Here is a 27,977-nt window from a genome sequence, read left to right as displayed (position 1 = left end):
CCATCTGAACAAAACTAAGGAGTCTGCTGGTAGGCCAGAGATAAAAGCTGCCTGAGACACGTATTGTGTGGAAGACTTAAAAGTACAGGCTCCATACTTCTGGATTCATACCTTGGTTTCCCCACTTTCTAACAGTGCATACCTGGGCAAGTAACTAAGCACCTCTGTCTTCTCACCGGAAAGATGGAAAAGATGAAAGGACGAATACCTTATTGAATCTTCCATTTTTAAGGAGAAGAAGCTTTTTTTTACAAGTGCCTCAAAAAGCTTAAAATTCTTTATCAGTCTTCGCCTTCCTAAAAGTCTACTTTCTTTTATGGTCTTGAAAGTTGAGCTTGATATTAGACTGTTTTCTTTAAAAACACACACTCAGAGAGTGAACAGAAATAACACCGCTATTGAAAACTATTATTTTACTATCTCAAAGTCATTTAAGACACTTCCCCATACCCATACACATTAAAAGCTATCCTCATATAGAATACAGGAGTCGAGAACAAAACCGTAGGATATGAACTCAGCATCACGCTTGTCAACATTTTCACTGAGCAAAGCACGATACACAGAAGTCTACTGAGGACCAAGATTTAACTTGTATTTCCCCCATACTAAGTTCCGGCTCCCAAATAAGACCAGCTAGATGTTGTATCTGCATTAAAGTACCTTAGCAAGATCTTCTTTTAACTTGTTGTACTGCACCACATCAAAATGCTGTTGCTTTGATTTCTTATGGAAGAAGTGAAGAAACTGCCTACTCTTAACAGCTGAGTAAGTATAATCCTAAAAGGAAAAACAAAAAAAGAACATGTTTTAAACATGTTTTAAATGAACATAATGTCTCTGCAAGAAAGATACTTGCCTTAGCAACACTAAAGCAAAAGGCGGCAGATGAGTAAAATATTTGCAGTGGCCAACAGAGCAAGCATAAGGCAACACGAGTAAAACATTTTGTCTTGCTTGAGATCAGCTGCTGCTTTCAAAAGCAAGCAAGCTGAGAAGAGAAATCACACATATTGGGATAGAAAGGAGCAAAAGAAAACTGTTTTGGCAAAATAGTCATGTAATAAAGCTAAAGTTACTGAATGTTTTTGCAATACATATTCAATTTTATTTATAAAGACAGAGAAAAAAATTTGATGTCTTTATCTCAATAGAGAAATTTGTGGGGGAGCCTGGGTGGCTCAGTCAGTTAAGTGTCCGAGTCTTGATTTCAGCTCAGGTCATGATCTCACAGTTTGTGAGTTCGAGCCCCGCATCGGGCTCTGTGCTGACGGCTGGAACTTGCTTTGGATGCTCTCTTTCCCTCTCTTTCTCTGCCTCTCTCCCTCTCTCTCAAAATAAATCAACTTTAAAAAAAAAAAAAAAGAAATTTGTGGGCTGTACTATTTCTCTATAGAGGTTATAGTTTCTCCATGCTGTATACAAATCTCTATTCTCATGAAAAGCAACAAAATTTATCAGCTTATAAAAACCCAGAGAGCAATTCAGTAAATAAAAAGGATTTATCACTCATTATTTGAGTTGCAGAAAAAATTATTTGCAAAACATGTCCTAAACTTAACCATTTTCCTAACAAACTACTCACCTGTCGAGTGACTATAAAGTATGCGAAAAAGACCATGGAATTTGCAAATGTGATGAAGTATGTCACTGGTTCCATAATATCCCAGGAGTACACCCACCAAGTGAGCCAGGCCAACGCCCCGCCCTGAACGGATAGCAATGCTAATCCAGCCCACAAAAGTCCACTGGTTTTGGCTTCTGAGCGAGCTTCGATTCCAGCCTTTATCTGAAGGGGAAAAACGGCTTAGTTCAATTTACAGTGCACCAACGTAAGGGGAAATAAAAGCAGAAGGAACAAAAGTAAAATAGTATGTATCTGCACCACTTTAAAGAGGTCTGATTTAGGAACAGGTTATGGAACATACACATTAATGAGTGATCACTTATTTCTAAATCAGCTCATTAATGAGTCACTTTTTAAATTATAAAGGTAATACCTACTTGTGGGGGGAGAAATTAAAAAGTATAGAAGGGTATACGATGAAAAACTCAAGACGTTCTCCTCTGAAACCTAAAATTACATGCCTATTTTCTCTGACCCAGCAATTTCACTTCTAGGAATGCAGCTTATAGATATACTTGTGCACACATGGTTCAGTACAGATCCTTAAGGGTAAAAGAGTGACAATGATCCATAGATCTATATATCCAAGCTATTATGTAGCCATAGTGAGGAAGCTCTCCATGTACATAGATGGAGATCTTTCCAGGATCCACCGTTGGTGAAAAAAGGGAAGAAAAATATGTAATAGCATATGCCCTTTTCTGAAGAAAGGAACAAGATAATTTATTTGTCCTTGTGGATATACAGATAAAGGAAATCTAAAATGACTCATGGGTGGGGGGATATGCTAGGAGGAGGAAAACCTCCCGCTGGTCACCTTTTTAGATTTTTAAATCTTGATACAATATATCACCAACTTTTTAAAAAATACAAACATGGGTACACAATCCAACAAATGAAAAGTCTCTCTGCCAACCCCTCGATATATGGGCACATGTATCTTAGAGGACACAGTTAAAAGTTTATTTCCAGAAACTTCCTATTCAGATACAAAGATACACAGCCACCCACCCATTTTTAAAAATCGCAAGTGGGATCCAAGGTTTAAAAGATGCAGTTTCTTCCCTTAAGTTAAAACGTACAGACTCCTGCCTGTTCTTCCCCCAAAAGTTATTTTTTCTCCACCAGTGAGTACCTTCAGATGTGAGGAGGCCATCGCTAACCTCTGGCTGTAAATCTGTTAAGCAGAGCTGCGGCCCTGGGCCTATTCGCCTCCAAAACAAACTGGTGGTGCTCCAGCTAGTGCATCCCCGCACACACTCTACTCATTTACAGAGACACCGGGGCCTTGGAGAGGAAGCACAGCACAGAGTTAAAGATGGCGGCTCTAGCCGGGCCACCGGACTTCCTGTTCTGGCTCTGCCATGTGTCTGCCGCGTGCGCTGGCCGCCCCAGCTTCCTCATCTCGAGAATGGCAAAGGTAACACCACCAAAGGCACAGGCTCAGGAGGATCAAAGGAGAAAATGAGCATAAGTGGAGCATTCGCAAAGATGCTCACGTGACACGCACTCAATCGACTCAACCGTGATGCTTCCTAACCTGTTCAAGAGGCTGCAGCTGTCCCCTCAGGTGGTCAATTTTCTCCAGTAAATGGTGCTCTCTCTTTTTCTGAAACTCTTCTAAATGCAAAGCTGTAAACAGTCTGTGAACCAAGGACTTCACGTTTTCCATGTCGGCGGCATGCTCCATACTCGGTTTTTCTGAGAAGAGACAAGGGAAACAGAGGCAGTCACCACATTTTTTCCTTCAGGGTCTCTGAGTGGAGGGAACCAAATCTGAATGCCTGTGGCTGGCCACCTGGGCACTCCAGCTCCTAGGGAGGCATTCGGTATTGGCCTTTCTTCCCGTCTCCCGTGATTCCTTTAGTCTCTCCCACAGAAAGACAGTCTGGGATGATAAATTACCAGACGGTAGGTTTAAAATTCATTATGTTTTGGTCTTTTCTTTTTTTCTTTTGTCATACGACTTTGCTGTTTCTTTAAAAATCTTCATACAGGAAAAGTAAGGTATCCATCTACCAGAATCCAGGTGAATGCCTCACCTCAGTTTGTAACACTTTATAGTTTATGCACTCATCTCTATACCTGAGTTCAATCTAAGATCCCTCCCCTCAAGCCCCAACCATCTATCCAAGTTATTTTAGGATCCACAGGGGAGGGGAGCTGGGGTACTAACATGTCAACAAAAGTATGATATACATTTGAAAAGTAAAGTGTACGTTTTTTTCAACAAGATGCAGATCTGAAAGGAGGTTCATACGGAGAACGAGTTTTAATAAAGTTCTTTTGCTTATAGATTTCTCTTGATCCTGCCGCCTCTGTGGATCTATAAGCTCCCACACGGCTGGGCTGTAATGCCCCTTTTCTGAGGGTTATACTTGTTCCCCAGCACTGGAAGAGAACTGGAGGTGGGGGACAGGCGAGAACAAGCAGACGGACCTGCCCACCAGCAGCACACTCGAGGAGCCAGGGAGGTTTATGACCGTGTAGAGTCAGGACCAGCCCAGTGAGTCTCCAGGGCCCGCCAGCAGAGTCCTCGAGTTACTTCCCTCCCATTTCCATCCACCACCTTCAAAACTCTGTTGTGGTCTTTAATCTCTTCTACATTCCAAACTAAAGCTGCCAAGAAGAAATGAAAAGTAGAAGTTCCTTCCAGGCTTCTGAGCTTTGCAGAACAGTCAGAGCCCTTTTGTTTTGAGGAAGAAAGTACTGACATTTAAAAGGTCTACATACAGAGGAAAGGTACAGATGGGGTACAATTCTGTCCCAAGCTGTGGAGTGTATCAGGGGCAAACAAAGCCAGACACTAGATAAAGTGACATGGATAGATTTTATTCCGTAACCACTGCAATAAGGAAGAGAGCCCAGGGTGAACTCAACTCAGTCAACTTCTATCTGTGCAGAGGTGGCTGGGCGTTTGCAGGGAGGGAGGGGAACACCAGGGGCTTATTAAGCTAGCAGAGTCCAGGAAGTGGAAATCCACAAAAACTGGGCATGGAGATGGCTGGTTAAGGTGACTAGGCCATATGGGTTGTTGGCTGGCACTTATTCAAAAGAAAAACAAACAAAAGGCAATGTACAAGTCAGGGCAAGGCACCCACCGAGCTGGGACTGAGAGCAAGAGTCACTTCCTTGAACGTCTGCACGTCAAAGAGTAGTTTCTTGGGTCCCTGAGACAACAGTTCTGAGAGACAGAAGCTGTACACTTCCAAGGTGTAGAGAAAGGATGTATGATTCCAAGCTTTCTCAAGTAACTGCTAGAAGAAGGAGTTCAGGGACTGATCTATCACCAGGTTTTCCCTGAACAAACGGAGTTCTCCGGGCACTGTTGTACTTTCTCATGCAAGCATCTTAAGAGGGCTGTGGTCATAATCCTAGGGATATGGCCTTAAGTTGTTAGAAACCATGCTGGTGTTTGTTCAAGTCTCTCAGGGTGGGAGGAGTGGCGGGGTATTTGGGGAGAACAGAATCGTTTGTGTAGACAATCTGCAATTTTTATAGGCCGAGCTTGAGGTCTAGTCAAGAAGAGGGCTCAGAGGAGCCTGACCAAAGTCTGGTCAAAGACAGAGTCTGTCGAAGTAACACAAAATGTTCATCTGAGTCCAATGACAAGCGACAGTCTTTCAGAAATGGCACCACAGAATTTGTACGTTGTATTTCCAATGTAAACATTTCTCTGTGGCATCTCCTAACTAAAACCAAAAATGAGAGACTATTATTCTTTTTTCTTCAGAAGCTCTTTATTCCATTTGTATGTGTCGTGAATGTGGGTTTCATTTTCATATCCTGAATTTTCAAATCCAAATTTGCTAATGCTTTAGAAAAGAAATGGAATGCAAATACACTGAAATCCCAAACTGGTAACTTTACAAACTTAATTTTCTATAAATCCAGCATAATTCCTCTATCATTTTCCTTCCAACCGTACCCACTGTGCCCCTGTTAGTTTAATTCACACAGTGAGACTGAGTAAGTCAGATTCGATGTTCAGTGAGACAGCCAGTAAACCTGAGGGCAAAGAGATGTGGGGCACCAGGCCTCACACTTCCAAGGTCGGCCCTGCCCCCAGAGCTCAATACCAGCAAACAGCCCCTCCAGGCAGGCAGAGGGCTCTCCTCCCAATGGCTGGCAGGAGGGAGGCCATAATTTAGTCTACTTGGACCTAAAGTCTATGTGACATGTTGGTTTGCAGGAGGGAAGGTCAAGTAGAACAAAGAGATGCCCTGAAAACACTTATTTCCACTTGCGCTCTCAAATACTCAACCCAGAGAGCAGAAGACCTTTCAGAGTGCTGGCAACTCATTGGACATGAAATTTCCACTTTCATATTTCTCAACTTTTGCCATCCTTCTCTCTTTGGAGTTAAATACTGCCCTGATCTTTAAAAAGAATTAACACAAGGAAGTTCACAATTGTTGAAATGACAAATTCATTTTAATTTCTCTATACTAGTTTGTATTTGCAAATCCCATAAACTTTTCAAACATACAATTAAAATTTTTTTAAATATATATTTTTCTTCAACAAATCTTCAGAGAAATGGCTGACACCAATGCTGGGGTACAAGATCAGCCTAGATCATCTAGTTATACCAGAAAGCTTGAAATACAAATGGGGGTGGGGCGCCTAGGGTGCTCAGGTGCTCAGGGTGCTCAGCCTGAGGGTGGCTCAGTTGGTCAAGTGTCCCACTTTGGCTTAGGTCATAATCTCATGACTCGTGGGTTCAAGCTCCACATAGGGGCTCTGTGCTGACAGCTCAGAGCCTGGAGCCTACTTCAAATTCTGTCTCTTTCTCTCTCTCTCTCTCTCAGTCCCCCCCACCCCCACTTGTACTCTCTCTCTTTCAAAAATAAATAGACATTAAAAAAAATTTTTAAATGGGGGCAAGTCACAAGGACATGGGAGCCAAGGTGTTGAAACTGTATCAGAAAATGATTAATGACAGCCCCCTGTGTCCTTGTGACTTACTCTCATTTTTTTTGTTGTTGTTAGCATTTTTTTTAAATCTAAATCCCCTCCCCCCACCTTCCCACTCTCACTGACACCTACTAATTCTTGGCTGATGCAGAATTTAGAGAATCTGGCTATAATATGATGACTATTTGATTCCAGCAGCACTCCCACGTTTACCAGTCAGCACTTAGCACTCTAACTATAAACACAAGCCTTCCCTTATTTATTGATCTGTTTTTGTCATCTATTTATTAAGGCATAGATTTATTAATTCCCTCCTTCTGTGCTCAAGAGTCTGTGGTCACAGCTTACCCAGAACAGAAGTCTCTGAAGCCAATACTGGCAGGAACACTTAAACATAATGGTAGGGGCACCTGGGTGGCTCCGTTGGTCAAGGGTCTGACTCTTGATTTTGGCTCAGGTCAAGATCTCAGGGTTGTGGAATGGAGCCCTGCATCTGGCTCTGTACTGAACATGAAACCTGCTTAAGATTCTCTCTCCCTAAGAGGAGCCCTTTTGCAACTGCTGGTGGGAATACAAACTGGTGCTACCACCACTCTGGAAAGAAATATGGAGGTTCCTCAAAAAATTAAAAATAGAACTACCCTACGACCCAGCAATTGCACTACTAAGCATTTATCCAAGGGATACAGGTGTGCTGTTTCGAAGGGGCACATGCACTCCCCCCATGTTTACAGCAGCACTATCAACAATAGCCAAAGTATGGAAAGAGCCCAAGTGTCCATCGATGGATGAGTGGATAAAAAAGATGTGGGGTGTGTGTATATATATATACACACCATATGGATAGAACTAGAGGGTATTATGCTAAGCAAAATAAGTCAGAGAAAGACAAATATATGACTTCACTCATATGAGGAATTTAAGATACAAAACAGATGAATAAGGGAAGGGAAGCAAAAATAATATAAAAACAGGGAAGACAAACCATAAGAGACTTTTAAATACAGAGAACAAACAGGTTTCTGGAGGAGTGTTGGGTTGGGGGGTGGGCTAAATGGGCGAGAAGCATTAAGGAGGGCACTTGTTGGGATGAGCACTGGGTATTATATGTAAGTGATGAATCACTAAATTCTAGTCCTGAAACCATTATTACGCTATATGTTAACTAACTTGGATATAAATTCAAAAAATAAAAATAAAACAGTAAAAAAAAAAAAAAAAAAAAAAGATTCTCCCTCTCTAATCCCTCTCCCCACTTGAGTGCTCTCTCGAAATAAACAAACATTAAAAGAAACAACAACAAAAAAAGCCACAACTGGTGAATTACCAGAGGCTCAATGCTGACGGGCTTGAGAAATAAAAACTCACACACATTTACGAGTGTTACCTCCGGGAGCCCCACCAGGTTCCCATAGTGAAGGTCAGAGATCACACATAACCAGGTGCTCGGAGCAGGGAGAAGGCAAAAAGAAACATTCCGAAACAGCGCTGAGCACTACTCTGCCCACAGCACAGACTCTACCAGAGCCTTATCTTGCTTGGAAGAAGGACCATGAGCCAACTCCCGCTCAATCTAGCCTTCCTTTCACACCACACATACGGGAAGGAAAAAATAAAAAGGCCAAGAAACTCTTCTGAAGGTTGCAGCGTAGGAACTGCAGCCCAATAAAATACCAGAGATTCAATCTTAAAGTTTATAGAAGGCTTCTCCACCCACCCCCAATACCTTTCTATCACGTCAACAGGGCTACAATTCTGTGCAAGGCACAGGCCCTAAGAAAGAATTTCTAGGGAAACTCAAAGGCAACAGGGAAGAGAAAAACAAGGACACTAGAAGAAACTCAAGCCTCTGATACCTCCAGCTACAGTGAATAGTAAACCATCTCTTAGCCAGAGACACGTAAAACCTCACACGAAAGACGTACATGCTTCAGTTTCTACCACCCAACACATCGTGTCTGGCTTTCAACAAAAAATTGTAAGGCAAGGTAAAAACCAAAGATATAGAAAAAAACTTTGAAAGGAACCAGAGGAAAGGTGTTCACCTTACCTACAGAAGAACAAAAATAAAAATTACATCGGACTTCTCCCAGAAACTATATAAGCAGGAAGGAAACAAAAACTTCATGTTGAAAGTGATAAAGGAAATCTTCAACTTAATGTCTTGGGCCCAATAACTTTGATGTTTACCAAGGTCAAAACAACTCGGCAAAACCTCAAAGCAAGGGCTCCATTTCTGCCCTGAGCACACATCGTACATCTGCTTCGTTAAAGAAAATGAGCTGAAAAGAGCATTCTGAACACAAAAGAAAAAGGAAGAAACTTCCCTGTTTCCCCTAACATGAAAGTCCTACAGCCCCACATATACTAGAAACTTTAGGTCAACAACTTTCTGAAATGTCCTTTGTCTAATGCTTCGCAACTTTTTATGTAAAAAAAACCTCAACAATGTAAATAACCCTGCACCAAACATTCTTCTGCCAGAGCTCCCTCCGCTATGTAACCCAGGCAGCTGTCCTAACTCGGACGGGAATAAAACTCTCTTCTGTGCTTTTGGAAATTCTAAAAAGGGTGTTCGTTTTGTGTAGACACGAGAAAAAACACACAAACCTGGAATTCTGTATCTCACCAAATTATCCTTCAAAAGTGAAGGAGAAATGAAGACTTTCTCAAACAAAAATTGTGAGAATTTGTTGCCAGTAGACCTACCTTGCAAGAAGTGTTAAAAGGGAAATAAGATGATATTAGGTCAGAAACCTAGATCTATATAAATAAAGGAATTCAACATTAAAGGAGGAATAAGGGAAGACAAAATTAAAATTTATTTTTCCTTTCTCTTATTAATTGATCTACCAAACAGTCTGTTCAAAATAATAGCAGTAAAAATATACTCAATGATTACAGCTTATATATGAGTGAAATGAATGACAAGGGATGGGAAGAAAGAATTAGAAATACATGATTATTACAAGGTACTTGTACTGTGAAACAGTGTATCTAGTGTTACCTGAAAGTGGATTTAAGGGCTGCTGGCTGGCTCAGTCTGTAGAGTGTGAAACTCGGGAGTTGTAAATTCAAGCTCCATAGTGGGGACAGAGATTACTTACAGGACAGGATAGGATAGGATAGGATAGGATAGGATAGAATAGAATAGAATAGAATAGAATAGAATAGAATAGAAAAAAGAGGAAAGGAAAGGAAAGGAAAGGAAAGGAAAGGAAAGGAAAGGAAAGGAAAGGAAAGGAAAGGAAGGGGAAGGAAAAGAAGGGGAAGGAAAGGAAGGGGAAGGAATGGAAGGGGAAGGAATGGAAGGGGAAGGAAGGGGAAGGAATGGAAAGGGGAATGGAAGGGGAAGGAAAGGAAAGGAAAGGAAGAAAGAGGACTTGGATTAATTGTAAATGTATATTGCAAAATCTAGGGCAACCATTAAAAAAAGTAAAAAGGCATCACTGATATGCTACAAAAGAAAACGGAATCATAAAATGCTCAATTAAAACCACAAAAGGCAGACAAAGACTGGAAGACAAAATTAAGAATAAAGAAAAGGGTCAAAAAATAGACAATAAAAATACGACAGATATTAATCAAATATAGCAATAATCACTTTTAAATATCAATGGGCTAAATCACCACTTAAAAGACAGATTCGACTAGATTAAAAAACAAGGCCTGGGGCACCTGGGTGGCTCAGTCCATTAAGTGTCTGACTCTTGACTGTGGCTCAAGTCATGATCTCACAGTCCTGGGATCAAGCCCCTTATTGGGCTCTGCGCTAACAACACGGAGCCTGCTTGGGATTCTCTCTCTCTCCCTCTCTCCCTCCCCCACTCACGTGCATATTCTCTCTCTCTCAAAATGAACATTAAATAAACATTTTTTTAAATTGAAACTTTTTTTAATGTTTATTTTGAGAGAGAGAAACAGAGCATGAGTGGGGGAGGGGCAGAGAGAGAAGGAGACACAGAATCCGAAGCAGGCTCCAGGCTCTGAGCTGTCAGCACAGAGCCCAACGCAGGGCTCAAACCCACAAACCACGAGATCATGACCTGAGCTGAAGTCGGACACTTAACCAACTGAGCCACCCAGGCGCCCCTAAAAGATTTTTTTAAAAACAAAAACAAAGGCCCAACTACAGGTTGTCTACAAGAAATCCTCTTTAAATATAAAGACACGTATTTCTTTTTTCTGTTTCTTTTTTCGAGAAAGAGAGACAGAGTGCGAGTGGGGAAGGGGCAGAGAGAGAGGCAGACACAGAATCCGAAGCAGGCTTCAGTCTCTGAGCTGTCAGCACAGACCCTGACGCGGGTTTCCAATTCACGGATGGGGAGATCATGACCTGAGCTGAAGTCAGACGCCCAACCAACTGAGCCACCCAGGCGACCCAAAGACGCGTATAGATTAAAAGTAAAAGGAGGAAGGAAGATATATCATGCTAACACTAATCAAAAGCAAGCTGGAAGAAAAACAACAACGGTATATTAACTTAGACTTGTTACAGTGATCATTTTGCAATATATGTAATACTAAATCATTACACTGTACACCTGAAACTAATATATATTATAGGATACAAATTTTATATATATATTTAAATGAAACTATTATAGGATATAAATTTTATATATATGCATATACATGTATAAAGGAAAAAGAAAGCTGGAGTAGCTATGTTAATTTCAGACACAGCAGACTTCAGAGTAAGGAAAGTTGTCGTGGATAAAAAAGGCATTACATAATTACATAACAGAGTCACTAAGAAAACACAGCAACCCTTAACGCTTAGTAATTAACAACAAAGTGTCAAAATATGAAACTGATAGAACCACAAGGAGAAAAGAAATCCAGTAATAGTTGGAATCTTTAATACCTATTAGATATGGAGCAATCTAGCCAACAAAAAAATCATCAAGGACACAGCTAAACTCAACAGTACTATCAATCATACAGATAGAATTAACATCTATAGACTATTTCATCCTAAAACAGAAAATACACGTTCTTCTTAAGCTCACATTGAACATTCACCAAGATAAGCCTCACTTGGGGCCACATCCAAAACAAATGCAAAAGAATATAAATCGTACAATATACGCTCTCAGACCACAGCGCAATTCAAATAGAAATCAAAAAGATGGCTAGAAAATCTCAAAATATTTGGCAATTAACACACTTCTAAGTAATACACAGGTCCAAGAAAAAATAAAGAAAAATTAGACAATATTTTGAACTACATGAAAATGAAAACACAACTTACCAAAATTTGTAGGATGAAACAAAGCAGTACTCAGAGGGAAATTTATAGCTCTGAATGCATGTATTAGAAAAGAAGAAACACCTAAAATCACTAATCCAAAGTTTCCATTTGGAAAAAAAGCAAATGAAATGCAATGTAAGCAGAAGAAATAAAAATCAAAGCAGAAATCAATGAAATTGAGAACAGATAATCAATAAAGAAAATCAATGAAACTAAAAGCTATATCTTTGAAGAAACCAATAAATTTGATAAAATCCTAGCCAGGCCAACAAAAAAAAGAGAAGACACAAATTACTAATATCAGAAGTGAAAAATAGGACATCATTATGGATCCCAGGAACATTCAAAGGATAATAAAGGAAACTATGAATAACTCCTTGCTTGCAAATTTAATAACCCAGATTAAATGGACCCATTCACTGAAAGACAATCTGCCAAAACACACACAAGAACTACTAGACAATCTGAATAGGCCTGTATCTATTTTAAAATTGAATCAATAATAACCTTTAAAAATGCAAAGCACTAGGTCCAGATAGGTTCACTGGTGAATTCTACTCAAATTCTACTCAACATTTAAGTAAGAAATTATACTAATCCTCTACAATCCTTTCCAGGAGATAGAAGCAGAGGGAATAATTCCTAACTCATTCCATGTGGCAATTACCCTAATGCAAAAATCGAACAAAGACATTACAAGAACATTAAAGACCAATATCGCTCATAAACAAAGATGCAAAAATCCTCAACAAAATATTAAGTTGAATCCAACAATGTATCAAAACAATTATACACCATGATCAAATGGGATTTATTACAGAAATGGAAAGTTGGTTCAACTTTTCAATTAAAGCAATCCATCACACCAGTAAGCTAAAGAAAAGTCACATGGTCATACCAGTAAATGCAGAAAAGCATTTGACAAAATCCAATTCCTATTCATGATGAAAACCCTAGCAAAGTAGGAACAGAGGGAGACTTCCTCAACTTGATAAAAACATCCAACATCATATTTATTGGTGAGAGACTTGAAGCTTTCCTGATAAGACCAGGAAAAAAGCAAGGGGTCTCCTCTCACTACTCTTTTAAAAATCACACTGTAAGTTCTTGCTAATGCAAGTAAATAAAAAAAGGATATAAAAGATGAACAGATTGTGAAGAAATAAAAGTGTCTTTGTTTGCAGATGACCTGATAGTCTACATAGAAAATCTGAAAGAATCGACAAAACAAAACCACTGGATCTAAAAAGCAATTATAGCAAAGCTGCAGGATACAAGGTTATGATATAAAAGTCAATCACTTTATATACATCAACAAGTGGAATCTGGAAATTAAAAACACATTACCATTTACATCAGCACCTAAAAAACTGAAATACTTAGGTATAAATGTAACAAGTTATGATCAAAATCTTTATGAGGAAAACTATAAAACTCTCGTGAAAGACATCAAAGAAGAAATTAATAAATCAAGACCTATTCCACATTCACAGGAAGTAGGACTCCATAATGACACGATATTAGTTCTTCCCAACTTCATCTACACATTCAACACAGTCCCAATCAAGATCTCAGCAAGATATTTTGTGGATACCAACAAACTGATTCTAAGGTCAGAAGACCGAGAATGGCCAACTTGGTATGGAAGAAGAATAAAATCAGAGAACTGACACTCCTCGATTCCAAGGCTTACTATAAAGCTACAGGAGTCAAGACAGCATGGTATTGGTAAAAGAACAAACAGATCAATGGAATCAAATACAGAGCCCAGAAACAGACCCACATAAATATAGTCAACTGATCTCTGACCAAGGAGCAAAGGCAATACGATAGAGCAAAGGCAGTTTTTTCAACAAATGGTGCTGGAAGAACTAGACATTCACATGCAAAAACAAACAAAAAGAATCTAGATTCAGACCTTATACCCTTCACAAAAATTAATTCAAAATGCAAAACTATACAACTCCTAGAACATTGGGGAAAACCTAGATGCCTCTGGGTATGATGATGACTTTTTACATGTACCAAAGGCACAAACCATGAAAGAAATAAATGATATACTGGACTTCATTAAATTAAAACTTCTGCCCTACAAAAGACAATGCCAAGAGAATGAGAAGACAAGCTACAGGCTGGGGAAAAAATATTTGCAAAAGAGAGATCTGCTAATGAATTGTTACCCAAAATATACGGAGCAATCTTAAATCAACAATTTAAAAAATGGACAACCTGCTTTAAAAATGGGCCAAAGACTTGAACAGACACCTCACCAAAGAATACAGCAAGCATGTGAAATCATATGCCATTAGGCAAGTCAAGTTAAAAATATAAGCTACCATCATTACACACCCAGGAGAATGGCCAAAACCCAGACACTGACAACCATAAAGATCGTCACGGATGTGAACAGCAGGAACTCTCACTGCTGGATGGGCATGCAAAATGGTACAGCCATTTTGGAAGAAAATTTGTCAGTTTCTTACAAAACTAAACATACTTTTAACATACAATCCAGCAATCCTGTTTCTTGCTGTTTACCCAAATGAACTGAAAACTTATGTACACACAAAAACTTGCAAATGCTATATACTTACTATATGATACCCACTATAGAACATTCTAAAAAAAAAAAGACAAAACTATGGAGACAGTAAAAAGATTACTGGTTGCCAGAGGTTAGGGGGGGAGGGAGGGATGAACAGACAGATCACGGAGGACTTTGGGTAGTGGAATTACTCTAGATGAGACTATAATAGTGGATATATGTCATTATACATTTTTCAAAACCCAAGAGTGACCCCTAATGTCAACTGTGAACTTTGAGTAATAATGATGGGCCGGTGTAGGCTCACAGACTGTAACAAATATACCACTCTGGTGCTTGATAGTGGGGAGGGCTATGGGGCAGGGGACAGAGAGAATATGGGAACTATATACTAATCTGCTCAATCTTGCCGACAAAATTCATGATTTTCAGGCCTACTTCTAAGCCTTAATTTCAGATTAAGCATTTCAAGATCCTAAAGTGAAGTTTCAGAAGTGTAAAAACAGTCTATGAGACTAAAAGCCCTGCTGGGCAACTTCTACTGATCATTCATACCCCTGCTAGAAAACCTTAGGCATCAGTTCTCCAAAGCCTTCTTGGTCATTTGGTTAATTTAAAAGATTCTTAGGCTTACTCCATGTAAAAGTCCCACCACTAAAGGGAAATGTTAAGACAGTTGCATAGTCGTGTTTCTTACCTTTCTTAGGGCACTGAACATCATATGTTATTTTGTTAATGACAAGTTTAAAATCATTCATTAGCAAAATTTCCATTAAAGTGGTAGCTGGAATTTCACGGCCATCTGAAAGAAAATACACAAAGCAAAATTACGTCCTTGTTTTAGAACATAAGAACCATTTTCCAACATATAGAAAAATACTAACCCAGGTCCTTACAATACAGTAGTGGACATTTTCTTTTTGGGGGGCTAATACCCAATACTGTTCCCATGGGGTGGGGGGTGGGAATCCTCCCTTCTTGTTCTACCTCTGAGTACACTAGACAGCCAGAGCAGGCAGGTGCTCCCTTTTCTTGCTGTCAGGGAAGCTGGGATCCAGGTGGATGTTCCTGGCGAGACTGTCTCTGCCAAGGTCATGTGAAGATTCAGGGGAGATGGGAACTCTTCACAGCAGAGCCAGAGCACTGGAGGTGTCATGGGTGGGGTGCAGATGAGTGGAGCCCATCAGGTGGATCTTAGGCTAAGTTGGATTTTGCGCACATCCTCCCTCGGTTCCTGCCTTCTTCTGAGCCTGGCTTTCTGTCAAATGCCAATCTCCAGAGCTGACACCTTCCTCTGCTCAGCCAGAGTCCATTATCTGCTACATACAGCTGTGCCCCTGACTGGAATGTGTAAGGCACACAGGTAGCATTTAAAAGCCTACTTTTAAATTATTAGAGGCGACTGATTTGTTAAAACTAGGTGGCCAAATACATGGCCAACCATTACCACACAGGGCTCCCTGCTGTTCTAGCTGGGGAAAGGTGAATAGAGGCAAAGCTTCTAGGGGATGGGGGTCCTAGGGACGGTAATAAACATAATCAAACCTAAAGGGTAATCTGCTTGTGTGCAGTTTATTTTATGGAGTTAGAAAGTGGTAGGAAAGATTCTAACAGTAATTTCAAATATCCTAGGAACAATTCAGAAAAAAAAAAATCTCTTGGAAAATTTTAACCTCAGCGTGCTTTGCATAACTTCTCATATAGCCTAGTTTGTATTATATTTTTGACCTTTAATGTAATCCAGGTTTTAAGAAAGCAAAAAACTGGCGCTGGGTAGGGGTTTCTCCCTTTAGAACAGTCCACATAGAAGTGATATAAAGTCCAGGACATGTATCTTCTCCTAGCGTGGCATTTGCCTGGCTACATTCAACCAAAGCTATTTCAGCTACATTAATATGCATGACAACAGTAATGCTGCTTGTAAAATTGGGAAGAACCTGGCTGTCTGCCTCCAGTCTGGCTCTCTGTAGTTCTTTTGTTCTAGAAGGCAGCGAGTCAGTTTGCACCTGGGTCTGTTCCTCGAATTTGGCTGTTTGGGTTCCTGTTCATCAGCTGGGGTGACATCATTTTCCCAGGAATTGCCAAATAATTCAACCCACACTATGGGCAAAACTGTGACAAGCTTCGAACACTCTTTTCAAGCCCAAATTAAATGCAGGCAAATTCCACCCACACAGCCTCTTTTTTTTTTTTTTTTTTTTTCTAAAGATCAGTAACCACCAACCATTTTATGTGACTTTGCAAGTGTCATTTAAAAATTTACATTTAAATGACTTCAAACCTGCTCCTTAAAATAGGACTATAAAAAGAAATCACCTGAGTATGGTTTCTCAGTTGAAGTACTACATTATCCTTTATACTAATACAGGAACAGCAAAAGACTGATGCAAAAAAAACACTTTGAAGGGGCTAATGATGCAGCCTTGCGTTTCTCAACTATTCTTGGGCAAGTATCGATTTAAACCCCAATACAGTGTTTTCACTCAGTCCAAAGAGACATTTTTCTCTAAGATCTCCAGTCTTTTCCTTTGTGTTTTATGTTTCGAAGCTACTTAGGTTTTCAGAAACAAGCAGGGTATACACGTCACTCACTGCTTTCACCTCGCTTGTATCATTCACTCACGGGGTGCTTACGGGGTACATACTACCAGGCGAGTACTGTGCTCAGTGCCCCACTGGGCTCACACCTGCCTGCTCTCAGGAGCTTAGGAAGGTAGGCACGCTGGCCCTGTAGTGAAGGTCCACGGGTGTTCAGGGCTCCTGTGACGGTTCAGTCTAGTTCAGGGATGAAGTATTAGGTCACAGTGGCCACAGGACTAAAACCTTATTCTCTAATCCTGGTTTCATCAGGAAGAAAGCTCCCCTTCCAGTTAAATCCAAAGTCCTTACAACAGCCCATAAAAAAGCTTTCCCTAACCTGTCCCTCTGATCTTACCTCCACCCAGCTGCCTCCTTTGCAGTCACAGTGAGGCTGGCTCCCACAACGGGGCCTCTGCCAGCTGAACTTCTCCCATCTACACAGCTCCCTCTTCCCTTCCAGGTCTTCCCTCCTCTCTTCCAGGTCTTCCCTCCAGGGTGACTTAGCGGGCACCCTCCCCACCCCCGGAACCCCACCTCCCCTAGAGCATCTCCTCCCCATACCTCCCCCCCAGCCCCCCACTCTGAAAGCACCTCCTGCCACAGCACACAGCCCCCCACTCTGTGAGCATCTCCCCCTCCACCACACTCCCCCACACCCCCCATTCGTGGGCACCTACCACCACACTACACTCCCCCGCTGGAGAGCACCTCCCTCCCCACCACTGTCACCCTCTGCTTTTGCTTGGCAATATTCATTATCTGACATACTGCATATTTTACTTATCTTTTTCTTTCTCCTCTTAAAATACAACCTCAATAAGAGCAGGAGGTTTTGTGTTTTTTGTTTTGTTTTTTGTTTTGTTTTGTTTTTTTAATCTCTATTGTTCTTTGCCTCTGGCACCTAGCACATTGCCTGGCATATATTAGATGCTCAATCTGTTGAGTAAATAAATTCTTAATTTCTATTTTTCCAACTTCTGTATCTATACCTTTTTTGGTTCTGAACTTGGAGAGGGAAGAATATTTATTTCCTTTTCAAAACTGCAACAGTAATCATTAACACTTTAATAAGTTTATTCTGAGCATGTAACACTACAATAAAATAAAAATGAAAATTTGGTCATTTATCTCTATTTGTAGCCTCTGTGTCATTAAAATTTTCTCAGAAAAAACCTTGGGGCTAAGTTTATGAAATAAGTAACTAAAACGTACATTAAACTTATCCCATTAATTTTTTATTCAACAGTTAATTTTTTTATATCACAGATATACAAAAATGGACACAGTAAAGGTCAACCATTTATTATATAATGAATTAAAGAATCAACTATCTAGAACAGAAACAAAACAATGGTTCAGAAGAAGAAAAAAAGACAAGTTGAAAAAATATATATATATACCTGCTGTCAAGATGGCTGCAGTTTTGACACCTTTGTCTTCATTTTGTAGGTCCCGAAGGAATGAACCAACTGTTGATAACATTGGTTTGACCACAAATTGACAACGCTCTTTTCTGGATGGCAAAGTAAGGGTTATCAAGGGAAGGCCATGTCTATAATTAACGGTTATTTCTGTTAAGGAAAAAAAAGTAGGAATACAGGAATAGGTAAAATTTAGTTTTTAAAAAACAACTTTAAAATACAAGATTCTATAGGAACGCTTAAATATGGAATTCATAACCCTCTGAATTCCTGTAATAAGGCACTACTATAGGGCCTTCATTATACTACAATTTACATATTCTCTAGCATTCTATAACATTTTATTATAATTATCTGCTTAAAGTCTTGCCAGGTGAAGAGTTAAGTTCTTCAAGGCAGAAACTGTTTCTAATTCATCTATAAATCCTATGATCGATGGGGTGGGAGTCTGCCAAAAGACATCAGAGTAATACATTATGGCAGCAGAGAGGGAGGAACTGAACTAAGGGTGGGGCGGGGAGAACATGGAGGGGCATAAGAAAGTCCTTTTTGTTCAAAACCCGTATTTCTCCTTTTATTTGGAAAAATGGAAACACATTAGCGTAGGAATCAAAGAAGTGATAAGAAAGCTTACCATCAGGGGGCACCACTGTACTATAAAGATGTGATTGACTGTATTTTAGATTTCCACACAGCTTCACACACAAAACCTGTAAGAAAGATTATTTCTTCTTTTAGAAAAAGTGGGAAAGTTGAAGTAAGTGTCTTTACCAGAAGATTTTTTTTTTTTAACCTTACGGGACCAGCATGATAAAAACTTCAGCTTTCCAGATAAACCCCTGGAGAAGCTCACTACACCTTTCTGACTGCTTTCTTGTCCCATATGGTAGGCACTAGCCACATGTGACCATTAAAATTAAAATTATCGCTAAAAATTCAGTTTCTCAGTATCTTTGCACATTTCAAGTGCTCGAGAGCTCCGTGTGCCTATCGGCTACCATGCTAGCACCGAAACAGAACATTTCCATCATCACAGAAAGTTCTACCTGATAGAATGGCTGGTCCTAAAACATCTAAATGGCCACTTTTCTATGGAACATGTTTTAGCATTGGTGCTTGCGTTTACAATTGTACTGGACCCAAAGGAAGGCCAGATGACATCATGGTGCACTATGTGCACAAAGACACTGTGGTAGTCAGTAGAAAGAAAGGGCACTGAAAAACTGGTTCACAGGCAAAAGAACCTGTTCCAGAAGAATTAGTATCATGGTCACAACATCCAGTTTTGTTTTGTTTTGTTTTTTATTGTATCACCTTGCGAAGAGTTTACTAGCAATAAGTTTTCCAGTAACTATGCAATGAAGAATTCTTTTCCAAATTGGATTTCCAACCCTTCATTTATGCGAGTCGGCACTGTTAAATCAGGTAGTTAAAAATGTGCTCACTGCTATGAAAAATGAAACAAGGAGTGACTCAAATGATGTTTCCATTATGCTCAAAATCAAAACAAAGTTCTCAGTAAGTGAAACAAAACATTCAAATATATATTTCTAGTATTAGGGGTGCCTGGGTGGCTCAGCTGGTTAAGTGTCAGACTTCAGCTCAGGTCATGACCTCATGTTCATGAGTTTGAGCCCCGTGTCAGGCTCTGCTGACAGTGAGGAGCCTGCTTCAGATTCTGTCTCCCTCTCTTTCTGGCCCTCCCCCCGCTGCATGCTCTCTCAAAAATAAACATTAAAAAAACCCAAATACATATTTCTAGTATTAAACACAACACAGGCTATTAGTTACAAGATATCTGTCATATTAATTTAAGACTTCATTTGAATTTTATTTCTAAAAATAATACAATGAAAAAGAAAAAAAATCTGATTATTTCTTAAAACAGATGTAGCTCTCAATGAGTAAAGATATGCAGAAGTTTTCCAAGTTTGCATACTGGATGTTGTACTACTGTTTTTTTGTTTCCTACTACTTTTAGTTAAAGTATAAGAAACTAAGAAAAATATATCCACTTGAAAACACATCACAATTCTCTACCAAAATACTTCTTTAAAAATATTTAATGATATAGAGGCGCCTGGGTGGCTCATTCAGTTAAGCTCCGACTTCGGCTCGGGTCACGACCTCACAATTCATGTGTTCGAGCCCCACGTCAGGCTCTGTGCTGACAGCTCAGAGCCTGGAGCCTGCTTCAGATTCTGTGTCTCCCTCTCTCTCTGCCCCTCCCCTGCTTGTGCTCTCTCTCTCAAAAATAAATAAATGTTAAAAAAAAAAAAAAAAGTAATATAAATGCATTTAATGATATGATTCTCTATGTATAAAAGTCTAATAAAAATGTAGGGCATAAAAATTAAAAGCCTTTCCCTTACCTCTGCACCATCCCACAACTTCCCCCAGAGATCATCGCTGTTAGTGGTGATAAAGACTCTCTTCTTGACTAAACTTTAGTCCAGCTCCTCTAAGCCTGATGGAGCCCCATCCTTGGGCATGTCCTCTAAGAACCCAGTTTTAGCAAGAATCCTGTCAGTTTAGCCAGAATCCTCCCCCACCCCCTCGATATCTAATCCAATTCCTCATTCCCCACAATCCCCCAGGTATTGGTATTATCTGATCATTCTAGTCAGGCTTCAGCAAGAATCCTGGTAGGTCAGTTTAGCACAGAATCACCCTATCCTGGTAACTTTCCATCCACTGCTCCCACCGCCACCTCACCTTGCTCCTTGGAAATAAATTCCCGTTTTTTTCCTTGTTGTATTCAGACTTGAGCCCATCTCTCCCCCCACTGCAAAACCCCACTGCTGTGGTCTCCCTGAATAAAGTCTACCTTACCATTCTTCCACAAGTGCCATGCATAATTTTCTAACAGTGATTTGGCATGTATCTGTCCAGACTTTTTTCTATAGATGACCACTTTTACATACTAAATTTTATGCTAGGGTCTGTATAAAGCCAGACAGTCTATGAGTCAGGTTCCTAGATGCCAGTGATAATTCCTGATCAGGAAGTACCCATTATCACTTAATGTGCTGATGAAGTTTCTGGTCTACTATGGAGGAAATCATTTTAGAGGCAACCACTTGTCACCCAGGAAATGCTGAAAGGCAGAGCAGCCAGAGAAAAATACCAAGGCTTTCTCAAGCATGTGTATGCCTCTAAGAATCGCCTGAATAGGGGAGCCTGGGTGGCTCAGTGGGTTAAGAATCCAACTCTTTATTTCAGCTCAGGTCACGATTTCATGGCTTGTGAGATTGAGCCCTGCGTCTGGCTCTGTGCTGACAGTGTGGAGCCTGCTTGGGATTCTCCGTCTCCCTCTCTCTGCCCCTCCCCTGCTCGTGTGCTCACTTGCTCTCAAAATAAATAAACATTAAAAATTTTTAAAAAGAGCGGTGCCTGGGTGACTCAGTTGGTTAAGCATCCAACTTCGGCTGCTTAACCGTGATCTCGCGGTTCGTGAGTTCAAGACCCGCGTCGGGCTCTGTGCTGACAGCTCAGAGCCTGGAGCCTGCTTTGGGTTCTGTGTCTCCCTCTCTCTCTGCCCCTCCCCCGCTCGCACTCTGTCTCTCTCTCAGAAAGAAACAAACATTTTTAAAATTTTAATAAAAAAGAAAGTGTTGGCGGGAAAAATGAACGTGAAAAAAGGAAAGAAGGAGTAAAGGAAAAAATAAGGAAGAGAGTTAAAAAAAAATTTTTTTTAAAGAATCACCTGAATATTCCAATACCATCTGTTGTTAAGAAGATAGGGCTTGCTAAAAACACAGATTCCTGGACTTCACCCTGGGATTCCTGATCTAGTAGGTCTGAAGTAAGGGTGTGAAGATTATGCTCTGAGTCTGAGTAGCTGAGTTCTAGGGGACCCTCCATGGCTTTCAGGGAACTATGTGAAATTTCTGCACAAAATCATTTTGAATACCAAGTGTTTAGTGCTGGGTCAAGGGTTACTGCCTTCAAAGGACACTCAGTATCATGACAAAAGAGGACTCGGGCTTCTCTTCAGTATGTATTTTTCCTAAATATAATTCTAATCACTTTACAACCTGCTGAAAACTCCTTAGACTTCAACAGCCTATGTAAAGTAGAAAGAACAGTGGCCCTGGATGTGCAAAAACTGGGATTCTAAAGTCAATTCAGCCACTTAACATCTGGGAGATCACAGAAGTCATAGGGCTAACTCTGCTTTGGTTTTCTCAAGGGTTAGGTGGGAATTCTCTACCTTGTAGAGCTGGTATAAAGATTAAGTGAAACAAAGTATAAGGCACAGTTTATGAGTTCAGCAAGGGCAGTGTGGACCAACCCACCTCCACAGCTTTATCACGTACTGTTCTCTTACAGCACGAACTTAGGCCGCAGTGAAACAAGCCAAGAGTCATGAACTTATCATTAAAGTGCCTTCTTTATCCACTTCTGCCTAGCAAATCCTGTCATTCCCTCCAGGTCCAGCTCAAAAGCCATTTCTTCTTTAAATCTTCCTGCAAGGTGATGGTCTCCTGGACAGAACACAGGCTTTGCAGTTAGAACAAGTTGCAATCCAAGCTTCAAGATATACCAGCTCCCCTGATCTTTGACAGGCAGAGGGTGCAGGAAGACATGGGTTATGAGAAAGAGGAGACAGCTCTAGTTTGAAGAGGACAAAAGGAAATCATTAATATGGGAGAGGTTTGTTTGAGCCTTCAAGTAAATGGGCGCAGACGTTAACAGAAAGAAGATATATAATGAGCATGTGTTGGGGTCAATTAACAAGATTAGACTTTTTCTAGAGCTCTGCCATATTTTAGATTAATTATCTTTATTACTGTTAATAAAATCAAGATGCAGTTTCCATTCAAAATGGTGGTATAAATTCACACTTAAGGGACCCCTCTGTTCTATTCAAAACCATCATACATATCTCCTTGTACCAGAAACAAGACAGAAACACAATGTGACAAGCGAGGCCCAAGTGGATAGTCAGCTAGATTCTGGGTCCTATGGAAGAAAGTGTTTCAACAGAAAAATGTACCTTGTCTACAGCACACTTTTTCAAGTTAAGACACTCTGGCCCTTGTACTGGTTTGGAGCCATTCCGCAACTATCTGTAAACCACAGGTAATTAACAGATAAGTATATAAATTTCGTCCAATCTGGTAGTGATCCAATTGACTACTCACACACACCCCTAACCAGTTTTATCTCTAACTGCAATTCATTTTAAAATTATTTTTTCCATCTAATTTTGTGCACTTTTCATTCTTCCTTTTGGCTGAATATACCATCTGCCTGGTTCCTTTACTTCATAAGAGTTAAGTAAATTCTTTAATATGTGTTCATTTTTATAACTCTGTGACAGTCATATTTTTACCTTTTTTTCTGAAAATTGTAAGAAGTACCTGAGAGTTTGACTCTTTTAGGGTAGAAGGAACTAAAAGCAACCCATGGCATGCCTTCCAGTGATATTTATTTACTTATTTATTTTTTTGATAGTGAGAGGGAGCAGGGGAGGGGCAGAGGGGGAGGGAGAGAATATTAAGCAGGCTCCATGCAAAGCATGGAACCCGATGTGGGGTCTCGATCTTATGACCCTGAAATCATGACCTGAGCTGAAATCAAGAGTTGGACACTTAACTGACTGAGCCACCCAGGTGCCCTAAGCCTTCGAATAATCTAATGACTTGATCTGTGGAATCTCCAATAATGCTGCAACATTCCAGGACAGGGACGTTAAGATGGCAATTTAAGAACCGATTCTGGGCTCTGGCCATAGGATCCCAATTTTAAGCAATGTAAAATTACTAGCCAGAAGGGGTTAGTACAGAATGAAAAATAAACTCCTAGAGTCTATAATCCAAAATTCTAATTTATGAGAAATTAAATGCTAAGAAAGAACCAACAAATTTACTTTGAAGATTAATTCCATTTATGGAAAATAAAAATGAGAGTCATCCAAAACAGACTTTAATGTAAATTATATTTAGGGTCTTCAAAGAGATAAAAGGGAGAATTAGCTTCCAGAAAAATCAACAAAAAAATTATCATACTAAACTAATAGAAATAAAACAAGAAACTATGATCAACTAATTAGAATTTCTGGAAACAGAAAAATAACTCTACATATGTGTCAGAAAGCCAGATTAATGGACTAGAAAAATATTAGACTGGATAAAATCAATAGAAAACTAATGAGCTAGGCAATATTTCACCAGGCACAGCACAGAAGGATACAGAAACTTTAAAAAGGAATTAATTTTCACACATTACTGGCAAGGATGTAAAATGGCACAACCATTCTGGAAAACCTCTGGCAGTTTTTTGGGTGACCCAATAATTCCACCCGTAGCTGTTTACCCTAGAGAAATGACAACCTGTACAAATGCTATTCCCTTTCCTCCCACTAGAGTGCATGCTCCCAGGGCACAGACAGGGAGGTGGTCCAGTTCATGGCTGTATGTATCCCCAGCACCTGACACACAATCTAGGGGCTCAATAAATATGTTAAATAAACATATGAATATCTCTAAGGTGCTAAGGGAAAATAACCATCAACCCAGAACACTATACTCAGGAATATTTACTTAGGGTTGAAGGAAATGAAGAGCTTTCAGATATACAGAGATGACAGTTTCTCTCCTATACATCTTTATTAAAGAACTTCTTCAGGAAGAATGGAACTAAACCCAGATGGAAGCAGAATGCAAGAGAACACCATCAACGGGCTGAATTGTGTCATGTCTTCCCTCAAACCCACAAATTCATGTTGAAGTCCTAATGTCCAGGACCTAAGAATGTAAATGTATTTTAAAGAGGTAATAAAGTCAAAATGAGGACATGAGTGTGGGCCCTAATCCAGTATAACTGGTGTCCTTATAAGAGAAGATTTAGACACAGACATGTGCACCCACAGAGGAAAGACCCTGTGAGGACACCATGAGAAAATGGCCATTTACAATCCAAGGAGAGTGGCCTCAGAAGAAACCAAACTTGCCAACACCTTTCCTTCAGACTTCTGGCTTCCAGAACTGTAAGAAAACAAAGCTGTTGTTTAAGTCACCCAATCTGTTATGGAAGCCCTAGGAAATTGATACAAACACCAAAGCTATAAAATATGGTGGTAAATAAACAACTCATTTTAAGAATTTTTAAACCATCTTTTGATGTTAAAATGAGTGGAAAACTAAACAAGGTTGGGTGTGTTACAATGAACGGATTCTTAGAACATGTGAAGATCCTTGTCAAATTCAGGAGGAGGGCAAAGACAATGAAAACGTAAGACTTTGTTTAAAAAGCTGTAATTACATGTGTACATTAAACACTTAAAGGAAACTACTCAATCTACAGTTTCTAATGTGGTAGGGGAAAAAAAACAAAATTTTTCAAGGAAAGTAGGAAAAAAGCAGTAAAAAGCCTTTTAAAAACTAGAAAATTAAAAAAAAAAGACAAAAAGAAATGTAAGAAAAGAAAATTGTGGCAACTTGAGAAATAGAAGACAAGCATCTACAATCCCACCACCCCCTGGCTTTTTATTCCAGCCTTTCTACAGATATAGACATTCATGTAATCGTAGTCCACAGAGAGCTGATCATTAATGTTTTATAAGCACTCACCTACCTCAAAAATTTTTCATGAACAAAATTTTAAATGTTCTATAACCACTTATCCTATGGGTGTGCCAAAATTTACTATTTACCTGTTGGACAGTTCCATTTTATACACTATTTCTATAGATTTTTCCTCATCAGAAAGGAACGCATGCTCATTTTAGAAAATCTACACATCACAGATGCACAAAAAGTCACCAAAAAACCCATCATCTAGAATTACCACAGTAACACCAAAGTATACCTTCCAATTTATTATCTATGTATCATATTCAATTTTCCACCATTGAGGCTAAACTGATTCTAAACATCTTTGCACATAAATCTTTGTTTGCATTTTTTTCTTTAGAGTGCAGTATGATTAGATCATGAGGCAGTAATAGTTTTGGAATCCTGATAGTGTATTATCAATTTTCTTTTTGGGAATATTTTCTTTGCTTCATGTTGTTTTACTCAGTACCAAATTAATAGTAGTCTGAACCCCAAACAAGCAAATCTTCCTAAGGTTCAGAATCAAACAATAACAGACACATCACATCGGGTGTCCCGGGAGCAACGAGATTCCTGTTGGAGGCTCACCAGATGTCCTCATTGGGACAGCCCACTGGTATCTCAAGCTCAGTATCTCCTAAACTGAGCTTCCTTGTTTCTCCATAGCGCTGCTCCTCTCCTTTATTCCTTGACGAACTCACACCACTACTGACCGGCTATTAGAACTAGAGGACTGAGGGCTATCCTAAACAACAATAGTCCATAAAGTCAGCTGGTAGACCAGCAGTTACAGCTGAACTGCCACTAAGGTCTACTGGCTCTAATTCACACGGAGTCGCCAAAGCCACCCTCTCCCCCTGTCTCTACCTCCACCGCCCTCATTCAGGTCCATGTCATCTCACCCAGGTCGCTGCAGCAGCTTCCTAACTGGCCCTCCCACCAATCCATTCCACATTAAGACCTATTCCAATCTTCTGAGGTCATATAAAGTCAAACTACTTCTAGATTTAACAACCTCTATTTTTCTATTACAAAGAGAAACTGTTCCCAAGAAAACTTTCCATGAGCTGACTGTTGTCCGGTTCTCCAGTCTCACCTTACCATCACCAGCACCACCCGCTTCCCAACCCTCGATTCCAGACGTGCGCAAGTACTGCCGTTTCCTGACTACTGCACAGTGTGGCATGCTTCCTTGCCTTTGCCCTTTTTACCATCCCTGCCTGGAAAGCCCTGCCCAGTGTACCTACCTTCCACGGCCAACTCATACCCTAAACTCCCTCATCTTCCTGCCGTAAAAACTACAGAACTCTAGTTTTACTATCACTTCCTTCCCTTCTCTTGCAATCAAGTGACCTTCCTCCCCACAGGCCAAGCCCTCCTCAGATGCTCTCCATCTTCTACATCTCAGACTTTCTCAAAATCTTAACTCCCTCTACCACTCTCACACTACAGATGTAGTAGGTAAATATGCTCTGCTCTCTCTCCTCTTTAAAAAGTTCCAGACCCTCCACTAACCACATAGACCTCCGGTTGCTGCCCCATTCACATGCTCTCTTCAGCCAAACCTTTCCAGCTTGTCTACGCCGCCTCATCCTCAACTCCCATTCACTCTTTAACATACTACCAGCAGGCTTCTATCTCTAGTCCCTCAACTCTCTAGTCAGACCTCTCCCCAGGTTCAGCGTAGGACATCCAAATGTTGGACTAACATTTCCCCTTGCATCACCACATACATCTGAAACTAGATTTATCCAGAACAAAACTTGATTTCCCCCTGAAATCTCTTCCTCTGGGTCCACCTTCTCCCTGCAGTAACTGACCCACCATCTTGCTAGCTGCTCAAGTCAAACCCAGGAATCATTCTTGATGCCATGAATTCCATCAACCGAACTCTTCAACCTGCATAGTTTATCCACTTTTTTTTTTTTTTTGCTAATGCTCTGGTCCAGGCCAAGCATGATCTATTGTAATAGTTTCCAAACTTGGTTACTTGCTTCCCCCCTTTCTCTCCTCCAAGCTGCCCTCCTCAAAGCAACAAAGGTGATCTTTAAATAGAATGACGCCACTCCAC

At 40.1% G+C, this 27,977-nt stretch overlaps 1 protein-coding gene across 1 annotated transcript in view; it reads right to left on the bottom strand.

Annotated features, from left to right (window-relative positions):
• MCUB (mitochondrial calcium uniporter dominant negative subunit beta) overlaps positions 1–27,977 on the bottom strand; it is a 90,185-nt gene that overhangs the window by 1,343 nt on the left and 60,865 nt on the right. Inside the window, 6 exon segments of the mRNA XM_049631020.1 lie at positions 664–780; positions 1,586–1,789; positions 3,168–3,328; positions 15,041–15,145; positions 18,324–18,494; positions 18,979–19,054. Coding sequence (XP_049486977.1) covers positions 664–780; positions 1,586–1,789; positions 3,168–3,328; positions 15,041–15,145; positions 18,324–18,494; positions 18,979–19,054 — 834 coding nt within the window.

The sequence above is a fragment of the Panthera uncia genome, chromosome B1, assembly GCF_023721935.1.
Source record: "Panthera uncia isolate 11264 chromosome B1, Puncia_PCG_1.0, whole genome shotgun sequence".
Lineage (NCBI taxonomy): Eukaryota > Metazoa > Chordata > Mammalia > Carnivora > Felidae > Panthera > Panthera uncia.
This window is presented reverse-complemented; position numbering and strand designations above follow the sequence as displayed.